The 11,954-nt window shown below is 43.7% G+C and overlaps 1 protein-coding gene across 1 annotated transcript; it reads right to left on the bottom strand.

Moving 5' to 3' along the window:
- Positions 1 to 831: 831 nt before the first annotated feature.
- LOC148036155 (squalene monooxygenase SE1-like) lies at positions 832 to 11,177 on the bottom strand. Its single transcript, XM_087678164.1, has 8 exons — positions 10,575 to 11,177; positions 10,352 to 10,463; positions 5,179 to 5,353; positions 3,869 to 4,037; positions 3,438 to 3,656; positions 2,798 to 3,073; positions 2,431 to 2,706; positions 832 to 2,345 (listed from the first exon to the last, which is right to left on the bottom strand). The coding sequence occupies exons 1-8, from the start codon at positions 10,866 to 10,868 to the stop codon at positions 2,217 to 2,219; spliced, it is 1,650 nt and encodes a 549-aa protein (XP_087534290.1). The 5' UTR covers positions 10,869 to 11,177; the 3' UTR covers positions 832 to 2,216.
- Positions 11,178 to 11,954: the final 777 nt, after the last annotated feature.

The following is an 11,954-nucleotide window of genomic DNA, read 5'->3' as shown; positions in this document are numbered from 1 at the left end:
ATTGATGTAGTGTAAACGAGGATAGTGGATGGACTTGGGCAATGGTAGCCACAATTTTTCTTGCAATGGAGGTTGGCAAAGAAGCAAAACGCTGCACAACCGTAGTGGAGAAAAACAAGATGGGAGGCCATGTGCAACAGGGCGTCAAGGGCATCATCATCTCTCTCTTTACAATAATAATCTCATTTCAAAATCAGCATCTTCTTGAGACGACTCCCAACTTCAATGGTAAATCTCGAGCAACAAGAATAGGGGGTTCAGTAACCCATCTTCTTCTCTATCTTTCATCCTCACTCTAATTCTTTAACAAAAAGCTTTAAGTTGATTTGCAAATTAGCTTTGATCCTAAGTATGCAACCCTCATTGGAATCAATCAATGAGTTGCACGTGTTGTCCTCTATGCCCAATGGAACAACCTACTTGTACAGTCAACATTCAAATTCTCCACATTGCACTTCTACTTGTGAGAGCTTACCACCAAGCCAAACGTTCTCACCAAGTCTTCATTGTTTCCCACTAAATCTTCCATAGGGTCATCCTTGTTCTAATTTTCTACCCGATGCTTACGAATGAACATTTGGGGAAGCTCACATGCAAAGGCTTGCATGGGGTCCCACTTGTCTAGTACTCAATAGATTCATCTAAGGTGAAGTACGCACACATTCCGATTCAAGGCCCCACTAACCCTCAACTTATGAACACACACAAACACACCCTCTCTCTCTCTCTCTCTCTCTCTCTCTCTCTCTCTCAAACGTACCCTCAACTTATGGATGTGCCAATTTTAAGTCACCACTAACCCTCCCTCAACCTATGGACTCTCTCTCAAGGCTCAGTTTTGCTTTTACCGTGCACCGGAGAAAATTGAAAAAAGGAGAATTTAAAAAAAAAAAGAGGAAAAAAAACATACACACCCCCGCCACTAGGCAAGGAACATTGAAAAGGCAATTGTGGCACAGGTTGTAGCCACTGGCGAGGGATCTGATGTGTTGACTATTGCGATGCTGTTTACTGATCTGGCAATGACACTCCAGGCTTGTCACTGTCTCGACAGTCACGAAGCTGTTGCAGACATGCACAGCTTTCCTTAGTTAGGGAAAGAGTGTCTAAGCAGTTGTGGAGGCTGATCTAGCAATAATGGAGACTGATCTGCTATCGTGCAATCGTTTGTTATTCTGAACTGTTCTGTCAATCGAGATGTTGGTTAGCTCCATATATGATGTTGGCAGTCCACACGGCAGCAGATCCAGGATGCTCATTGGCAGATTGAACTGATTCGTCAGGGTGCTGGTTGGCGCTGATTGGCCAGTGTGAAATTGATTACAGGCTATTGACCTAGGACTGCTCATGCATGGGGCAAGAGCATGTGAGCACAGAGTTGTGTTACTTTATTGGAGCAAAGAAGTAAATAAATACAGCAAGGAGGCGCAATGTTTTGGGCCAACATGGTTTGTGTATGAGTGAGGCAGGAGCATTCGAGCTTCCTATTCTTTGGTTTCTGTTCATCACGTTAGAGGTGTTGAATCTATGTACAATTGAAGTTTTACGACCCTTTTTTGTTTACCGAAGACGAGTTTCAGTGACAATGAATGAGGAAATTGTGAAAATATGGAATCGAACAAGATTCATAGTTTTGAGGAAGGATTTGGTTGCATCACAGAATCAAGTTCTGCAATGGCACTGCTTCAACTTTGTGCGATGCGTACTTGCAGGGGCCTTTGTGGAGTTCTGGAGCAGCTTAACTGAGGATCCTTTGTGGAGTTCTGGAGCAGCTTAACTGAGGATCCTTGGTGGAGTCCTGAAGCAGCTTAAAGGACCCTCAGTTAGCCCTTTAAGGCTGATTAAAAAGACCGCACGAGTCCCCCTTTTGTTCTAGGGATGGTTTTGATGCTGTCTTGCCAACGTTTTTAGCTAGGGACTCGTAACATTTACTTCTAAAAACTGAATGTCATCCTCTTCACATTTAAAAGGAAACGTGCATCACAAGCACCCTTAGGACTATCTCCCATTTACCAACGTTTCTTTGTAATCGTTTTTGACCTGACTGTTGATGCTCTTTCCCAACACTAACAAAAATTTGCACCGACGATATAATTATGATCTATGCTGAAAGGTCCCCCATCGGTTCTGAAATGTCCATCTGATAGTTACATATGAATACAATTTTACCATGAACCATTATGACCTTTCAGGCAACAGTATAATCCTCCACTGCTTCAGATTCCATCAGCAGATTCAGTCACCTTCGAGGGAGGCATTTTGTAATAAGCAGGGACAGTGTTTGGAAAAAACATTTGCCTTACACCTTCAGCCTTGATGATTGGGAATATTATGCTTGAAGCTCCCTATATACAATATGCAAATACAGTAATAAGTGCTTGGAATTGGAAGTCACAAGTCATAAGTGAAAGGTGAATAGAAATCACCAACCTTGAGTAATCTTAATCCAAGCCACACTTTCTTTGGTGAAGGGGGAATAAGCAGCCGGCCCACACCATAAATCGCTACAGCAAAGAAATGTGCCACCAAGCTCATTGGACGTGGATTCAGACCTGACAACAATGCCACAGGTCCGGATGAAAAAACACCTCCCAAGCTTAGATAATCGAAACATGCCTGCCTCATCTCCTTCATAGCCAAATCAGGTGAAGCACAAAAGACCTTATACAGTGCACCAGCCAGAGTATTTATAGTTGATGCAACAGGCTGTATAGCAAAGTCCAAATAAAAGGTCAGGTTGGTATTCTGGTATTCCATAACAAGCTGTATAGTGGAAATGCAGGGTAGCATATACTACCTTACGCAAGGTGTAAAACTTTTCAAGATAATCACATAATTCAGCAGCATCACTCAAGTTATCCAGAGGCCGCAGCAAATTACAAAGAAGAGCTATATCAGACAGTGCAACTGTCATGCCTCCACCTGTCAAAGGATGGCGCATGTTGAATGCATCTCCCATGAGAAGTGCTCCTGGCCTTGGAAGTGGGAAAGCAGGCATGCTTTTGTTTGGCATTGAACGTATATTCCCTTTCTCTACCGCCGCTACAAAAGGTGGTTGTAACTGCTTTGGTAGCTATTAGCATCAACAGCATGAATTATTATCAAAACTACTGGCTTAAATACAAGTTCATTTAGTTGTACCCTTGACATTCACAGAGGACAATTATTGTGTATGAAAGACTTTGCTTGAGAAACAAGGAACACAGTCAGGCAGCATGATCATAAATAAAAGTGAATAATTCCATGATAAATGCATGGAATTGCCATATCAGTACTTGAACTGCTGATATGGAGGTTCCATATCAGCACTTAATGTAAAGAGATTATAGTGGAAAGACCATAATTCATGCCCAAACTCAAATCTAAACGATGGATGCTTTTCCTTTCTACATTGATGAATTCAAGGGGAAACATTTGTACATTGAATGCCTACTTACTTGCGAAGCAACCACCGATTTCAAATACCTATCCATATCTCCGTTGGCTATAGAAGGAACTTTCTCTCCTGGAATGTCAACCAGACAGCGCACTTCTGTGCTGCTAATTTGATAAAACAAAATAGGTGATGGGTCTGCAAGGATGACATGCCCATGATGCAAATATGGAAGTTCGCAATTCTCCAACAAGAGTCCAACAAAGCATGATGGCACTTCAGGCTGCATTCATATAATGAATATATTCACCAAGTTAGTGCATCATCACAATCATTATTTAACATTCCACATGAGAGGAAAGGTGGAATGAGACAAGAAACTCAGAAAGTTAGGGCATTGCAGGCATTATACAACATTTTACATGAGTTGAACAGTGGGGCTGGGGTGTGGGTTTTGGGGGGGGGAGAGAGAGAGAGAGAGAGAGAAAGAGAGACCTTAGAGGCACATAGGGTGCGCCTGAGGTTTGAAAAGCAGCCATCACAAACGATTGTAAGAGGAGCATAAGCACATTCTTCATTACCACCAGAAACCCTATACTTGACACCCTTCACAATGCCTTTGTCCTCAATCAAAGAGAGTACTGTGCCTTGTTGAAACTTAACCCTACATAAATGACAAGAATAAATTATTTTGTTTGCATTACTGAGTTGCCAGTCTTTAAAAAATAGTCATACAGCTTACTGGCAACTCGGAGGTGCTTGCTGTAACAGTGTGCATTGGCAGCAAGATTCGATCAACAATTTTACTTACAAACAACCCTTAATGTGGCCGATTCTACATGTGATAGAGAAATGGGGAAAGTGTATATAGAGATACACTTTCCCCATTTCTCTATCACATGTAGAATGGGCCACATCTATATATACACATATGTATGTAAATATACTTTTTCCCGTTTCTCTATCATTGTAGAATTGGCCACATCTATATATAGACATATGTATGTACACGCGCACGCACACACACATATGTGTGCCTTACCTTCTCAAAGATCCAATCCACAGAAAATTCTTAATTTGGGAAAAACTCTGCTTGTTTGTCATAAAAACAGTGGCAGAATTTTTGCTCAAGACATATTTATTAAGACTACAAAGGCTCAACAACAGGACTGGAGCAAAATATAAAAACAAGGGATTTCACAGAGGGCTGGAGCAAGAAATACAAGTACAATGCATAGTGCTCAGATGCCAGCTATCGAAATCATTCAAAACTAATGAAAAAACTAGCTATTCAACTTTTTCACATTGCATAAAAGGTCCTGCCCAATGCGGGAAAAACAGAGAAAGGGTTAGAATGTATCATGTAACAAAATGCAGAAAAGATTCAGAAAAGAGCTCAAGCAGATTGGAGTTGCAAAAAGCTAAATGAATAAATGCTCAGATGCAAGCTGAATTCACATTGAACAAAATCACGAATATTGAACAGCCTGAAACACCAAGCACTCAGATGCTGGATAATCAAAGAGCACTAAAAAAACAGAAAACACTAGCTGGTCAACTCTTTCACATTACATGTACACTGAATAACCTGAGACAATGAGGGCTGCTGGCTTATCTGAAAGCACTTAAAAGGGAAAGCCAGAAACTAGGTAGTACACTCATGTATGATGGTTCATTATACAATGAACCCACAATGGAATTCTTGTATTCAGTGCTGGAGTAAAATAAGGTTATAGATAACATAGACAGTCACATGCAGAACATCTCCAAGCACAGCTTTCAGAATTTTATGTTAAAGGCCTTACGTTGGAAGTTTAGCACCTTTGTCTCGCATTTTCTGAATAAAGCGGCCATTATGAAAGCTTCGACCAGCAACATCCACCCCATAACCTTCTAGCGGGTAGCCCACCTTGGTATCTTTGCCTTCTTTGAATAAGGCATATCCAAACACTCGCTGAGCATCAATCTCATCAACACAATCTGAAACAGTTAACAAAATCAGACAGTCAAAAGGTATGATAAAGAAAGTTTTGTTTAGTAGGAACCTCCACTCTGCAAAAAGTCAGTAAAATAAGATTCCATCATTTGAATGAAACGAAATCTTTAACATTATCCATAACAGAAGATTCCAAAATTATGCACAAAATTATACGTAACACTATGTGGTCCATAACTTAGTTGTTTGAATTTATTGAAAAGTAGATATATTAAAACCAAGGCTGTTCATGACCCTTTCCAGGAGCTTATTTTGGACCTACACCCAATTTGTAGTCAGTCTCAGGATAGTTTTGGTCATTTTCAGGCTGACTATGCTGTATGACAGACCTCAAATCCTTAAGATCTCCAAGATGATTCACACTAAACCCTCAGTGCCACATGAGATCATGAGAGCAGAGCTTGCAGCACCCCTTATGCTAGTGGAGGCTCAATTCCAAACATCCGTGCATCAGATGTATCAAATCCATTAGCCCAAACAGGTCAACTTACTAAGCAAGATTTTGTTCTTGTACTTTGAGCTCTCTTCTCCCTTTTGTGCACACTTTCCCATGCTGCTAATCTAATATTATAACATGGTATCAGAGCCATCTCTGATCCATTGAGCTTCTCCTATCCATATCTCAACTTGAATGCACATGAGACCTTCATTTTCTATCTTATCTTCTCAACATCCATAGCCAAACTGGACCTGCAGACCTTGGAGGAGCTGGTGTGGCCAAATGAGGGCATATCTTGCCTTGCTGTCATGTTATGCTGCGGAACATCATTGGTCCTTGGAGCCCAGACTGAGCAAAGATAGATTATGACCCTTCCAACATGATAACTCCCCGTACTTTTGGAAATCGGACTCTCCTGAGAGGAGAGGAATAGAGTTTTGAGATAGGATCTAATACAGACGCACACCTAAGAGACCCAATCAGGCCCTTGCCCACCAAGATGCAGCACTAGAGTGTCAAGAAACCATATCATTCAGTATAGTTTCCCTCCATTCCTATTTGTGTTTCCATTTACAGCCCCAAAAAGGCTTTCTAGGCATCTTCCGAGAGAGTTGGGGTGCCACCCGAGAGACTTCAATGGGTGACACTCTAGACAATCTATGCCTATACATACAGCATTGACTCCACCCATTCATCAATTCCACAATCATTCCTTCCAATGTTCTATAACTCTCTTCCTCTCCACTACTGCTCACACCCCACCTAGAGGATATTGTGTGGTCTACATCTCTCCTTGCACCAAGAGCGCTATCTTCCACAACTTCCACACTACATTTTGGGCTGCAAATTCTCTTCCTCCACCTAGCGACCATCTCCACCATGTAGCATCCGATTGTACCTGCATTTTTGGCTGCAAGTTCTCTTCCTCCACCTAGCAACCATCATCTCCAATTGGCATCAGCAGGTGACTTCAATTCTGCTGCCAGATCACCTCTCTCTACCTAGCGACAGTTCTTCCTACTTGGTGTCAACCTCTCTGACCATCTTTCACAATCTGACACTCCCTTGGCATCGGCAATCGCTCTGGCAAACTACTACCTCACACACCTGTGTTTTTGCAGTTCTTGCTCGCTCAAGGACTGCATTTCCTCATTTGGCACGTCATCTTGTTGATCCTCATCTTCTAGAGTACACGTTCATAGTTGGTGATCTTCTTCCTCGACTCTAACGGCATTAAAGAATTGCATTCCCCTCCCTCAGCTGCTGCCCTTCACCTTCAGCATACATCTCCAACATCTCGCTACCAAAGGACTGCGTTTGGCTCCCTTCACTATGCAGATTCCCTATAGATGTTGCCAGTGCAGTTACAGCTCCATAGTATCATCTTTGTTCACTTTGCATGATTCAGTGCTTCATCATCTTCTTCTACATTTTTAGAGTTTCTCTCTCAATGTTTATCATACATGTACTATGTTTCTCCTCGCAAAACCTACTATCTCTTTGGTTTGCTTTTAGTGTAGACATTTCTTGACATGATATCAAAGCGTACCTCATTTCTTGACATGGTATCAGAGCATACTTGTTTTCTTGACATGGTATCAAAGCCAATGGTGCTCAGAAAGCCGCAAAGATCCTCTACATCAGAGAAGGCAAAGACAAGTTGTGAGTTTGACATCATCTTCTCATCTCCCCTCCCCCTTTATTTCCGCTGCATTATCAAGACTTCTCCTTATCTTCTTCTCCTTCCCTCCCTCCCTTTTACAGGTTGTTACAATGGTGCTATGGCTTCTCCCGATAGACAATCCACTGGGTGCTCCTATTGCAGCAAGAACGATCACACCACCGAAGACCATCAACCTGGACCTATGCTCCCCACAACCCCAAAGCACACATGTCTACCACCATGCACTCTTTGTGCCACATCTCCCTTCTGGGCCACAAAGATTGTTCTACATCAGCTATCAAAGTATTATGCTCAAAGCAATAAGATACATTTGATGTGCACTAAGTCCTTACAAGCAAAATGAGAATCATCAAGCACCAAGACCTCCTAGAAACCGTTGCAATGCACAACAAAGGTTTCCCCCACCTATTTTCAAGTCCAATGGCTTCCATGGCCATGGCCTATAATTTTGCAGTCCACTCCACTGAGAGACTGTGATTGTTGGATACTGTCTTCTTGTCAATCTGCTCCTTCAGAGGCCATGATCCATGAGTTTCTTTATTCCCTATCTCTCTCCAAGGGGGATTCCACAAGGATTTTGAGGGGACTCATCCTTCTTCCAAGGGGGGTCCCATTTCTTTAGCTTCAAAGGGAGTCCCTCATCCTACAATTCTTCACACACCCTTTACCTTATTCGGGTGGTTGACTTCTCCATGCCATCTCAGCCATTGATTCCTTCCCCTTAATTCCCATTGATACCCAGGTTCTACAAGTTCTTTCTAATTCAGGGCTTTGGATGTTTCAACCATGGCTTGGTGGCTAGGCCTACGTATATCTTCTAGCATGGACTAACAAAGCTTGTGGCTTCTCTCTTGAGGTTGAGTTTCAAGTCCAATCAACTCATCATGTCTACTTTTCTTCACTAAATTTTACCTTACAGGTGGAACATTGCAATCCCCAGGTTGATCTTCTCTCCTCTCTTCCCCTGCTTCACTCTTAGCCTCATTCTGACACCATTCAGGCCAGAGTGCTATAATTGGCTCCCTCAACTACCATCCTTTCTACCAGGATAGTGTACATCAAAATTCAGATCTGGCTTCAAGTGTCAGTAGTTTCTTGCATTCCAAATCCATTTCAGAATATGGCACTGTCCTTCAGCATCCCGCAGCCTGCTCCCTGAGAGACAGTGGCTATTAGACGGCCTTCCACTCCCTCAGCACTCATATCACACTACTCTATATTTCCAGTTTGTTCATTGAATTCTAACTTCTCAGTCATTCATGCTCTCCTCCCTTCTCTGAGTTTATATGTTACTCATGTGGTTGTTCATACACTCGGTGTTCTCTGCAAGCCCTAGAATTTCCTCCACCACAATCCTCCAAAGCTTCTAGCACACACTCAGCACAGTCTCGTGCTTGCAGGTGTGACATTGGTCTAGGAAGTGAATGAACACTGACGACATTACACCCAAAAATGAGAAGAGGTTGTCTGCCCTGCCGCCTGGCATGTCATTGACCCTGTGCATCCTTGACTATCCCTGGTCCTGTCTAATGGATGACTACTTCGATATGGTTGTCCACCTCTTTCACTCAAGCATAGATAACCTTTTGATCTGGCTTGCCATGCATTTTGATTCTCAGTGGCAATTGCTTACATATTCTCCATCCATACAATGTCAAGCTCTACAATCTTTGCTCCATCCACAAAATCTTGCAGTTCAACGTGATAGTCCAACAATGACTGCCAGTAGACTTAGAACAAGGTGTTAATTTGGACTTCCCAGGAGAGGGAGCTGATCAGATTCTTAAGGGGGAAAGAAAAGGTGATAAGAAAAAAGAGGATAAGACATGAGAAGGGGTGGGAGAGCGCTCTATCTTGTCACAAGAATCCCAATGCATGCTAGCTAGGTGGGAGCAAACCAACGTCAAGCCTTGCTAGGCACTACAGACATCTTCTGCAAATTCCAGAAGATCTGATTGCTCATGGTGTCACCCTCCACTCGAAGTGCTTGGCAAAACTTCCCCTGTAATCTTGGAGAGAGACAGTCATCTAGTAAGCACAGGACTGCAACCTCCCTACATGTTGCTTCAACCTGGTATATTAGCCCTAAATCCCCATGGCAGTCAGTTGTCCCTTGCATTACTTGCTGTGAGGAAGAAGAAATGTTAAGTCCTCCCAGCTCTGTCTCTTCAATGAACCAGTCAAACTGTCAAGAGTTGGCTCTAACACCCATTGCACCTCTGTTTAAATCCAAAGAGTAAAAGAACCCAAAAGCAGAAAACTCTGTCTATATAGGAGGAAAATTTTAAGTCGCCTAGTGTGGTTGGGACACCTAATTCAATGTCAGCTGTTTCTTGCCCAGCTTACGAGCATGGAAGCCGGCTCCTACTCACTGCTGTACAAATTGAGCAATGATTGCAATAAGTCTTGTTGAGCTACTGAATCAGCCATAGCAATCAATGCAACCATCCCTTCCCACATTCTAACCTGTTTTCTATTTTCACCCTCATCCTTTTCTTCCACAGGTGAGCTGTTATAGCATTAACTGGGAAGGCGACGAGATGACTATGACTGTGGTTCGGTTTCCTTTCTTTTGTGAAGTACTGAAATCAACAAAATGCACACATTGTCAGAATGACAAAACTCTAGTCTTGAGAGGATGGAGTTCCTCTAGAACCCTCAGCTGATCCCACAGGCAGCTAACACTACCGGTTCCACTTGAGGGCCAAGAGGGCATGCATTAAAACTAACATTCTATACGAATTTTAACAGGAGCATGAAATTCTTGCACTTGATATTATAGCATGAAATTCTTATAACTGCGCAAAAGAGATTGAAGTAATTGTGGAACCAATTAACGTAGAAGATGGTGATATAAACCTGCAAGGCCCAATTCCACCAGCTTCAAGTACCCTCCAGGTTGCAGGAGTTCGCCTACAATTCGATCTGGCTCGCTGAGATCTCTCTCAATTACGAGAACCTTCCTTCCATCCTGCCACAATTTGAATAGATTGAAGGTTACAAGGTAGATTTTGATTCAGAATTCTGCAACCACAGGGACGAATTGTGCAAATGCAGGCAATGTAATTGCAGTGAGCCTCACCATGCCAAGCGCATATGCAAGGGCAGAGCCGGCAACCCCTGCGCCAACGACGATAATGTCGATGCCTGCTGCAATATCGCCATCATCTCGTGGCTGGATTATTGGCTGATGGGAGGCGGAGTGGCGGGTGTCGATGATGTGGCGCTTGGGACGACGTCGTCGGGGGGGCTTGAAGGCAAGATGGTATGCCGCGGCGGAGATGACTGAGAGGAGGAAACCGAGAGCGAGGGCCGGCCAGAAGGGGGGCCAATTAATGAGAGAATGAGCGATGGCGGCCGGGAGCAGGCTGGCCATGGGAAGTTGGTGGCAGGGGCTGGGACAATAAGGGGGGTGACGGACAGACGGAGAAGACGGAGTGCTGGCTGTGTATGTGGCTATTTACGTATCGAGAGAGAGAGAGAGGGTGTGTCTTTAGGCTGTTTGGATTATCGATGGACTCTGGAGAGAGGAATGCTGGTTGTATATATATATGTGTGGTATGATAAATTGGGGTTGTATGTATGTATAGACGAGAGTGTATGTTATGCGATATGGTACTATGGCTAGAGAGAGAGTGTGTTGTGAGAGAGGGAGGGAGGGAGGTTAGTTATGGAGGCTGGTCAGTGGTGACCCGTGAGAGAGAGAGAGAGAGAGACGGGAGAGGAGGGAGGAGAGGAGCCAGGGGGCCGGGGCCCGCTGGGCCTCCCGGGTGGCGTAAACTCGTCCGTCCACTAGGCCCCGCTGCTAAGCCGTCCGGGCCAAATCTCCAATCATGGTATCCAGTCGCGCGTCTGCCACGTGGGAAGCCTTCGACGAGTCACGAAGCCTCAAACTCAAAGGGCTCCGCTCCTTCGACCAATCACCAATGACCATCCAGCATAACGCAGCGATTTTCAAAGGACGCCTGGAGGCTGGCACGTGAAACGCCCTTCGTCCCGACACGCGCTGCCCACTCTTTATTTATTCACTTGTCTGAACGAAAATAACACCGCCAAATTTAACTAGCCAGGGGCCCATGGTCGTTTTTTTTTTCCCCCCCATCGCAAATTCAGGTTTCTTCTTGGCTAGCGGTAGCGGGCCTGCCACGCTTAAGTGTTTTTTTTTTTTCCTTAGCATGGAGCCTTAATCGTGTGGCTGAGTCCATACCTGTGTGGACCCCATAGCTTAACGTGCAAAACAAGGTCCTCCCTCCATAACCTAAACACAGGACTAAACAATTTTTGAAATATTTTCAAAGAGCTCAGAGATAGAGACATACAATGTCGCCAACATAGAGAAACTTCTAGTCTACCTAGTATCACTATCCTTAGTCATTCTTCTTGCACTTCCTAAAGTCCCACAAATTCAATTGCACGAGTGTCCCACAAATTCAATTGCACAAGTAAAGTAGTCAAGCCACAC

This window comes from Lygodium microphyllum, chromosome 5, assembly GCF_053477565.2.
Source record: "Lygodium microphyllum isolate KBCC chromosome 5, Lygodium_microphyllum_v1.1.10, whole genome shotgun sequence".
Taxonomy (NCBI): domain Eukaryota; kingdom Viridiplantae; phylum Streptophyta; class Polypodiopsida; order Schizaeales; family Lygodiaceae; genus Lygodium; species Lygodium microphyllum.
Note: the sequence above shows the minus strand (reverse complement) of the source record. Positions and strands in the feature narration are given on the sequence as shown.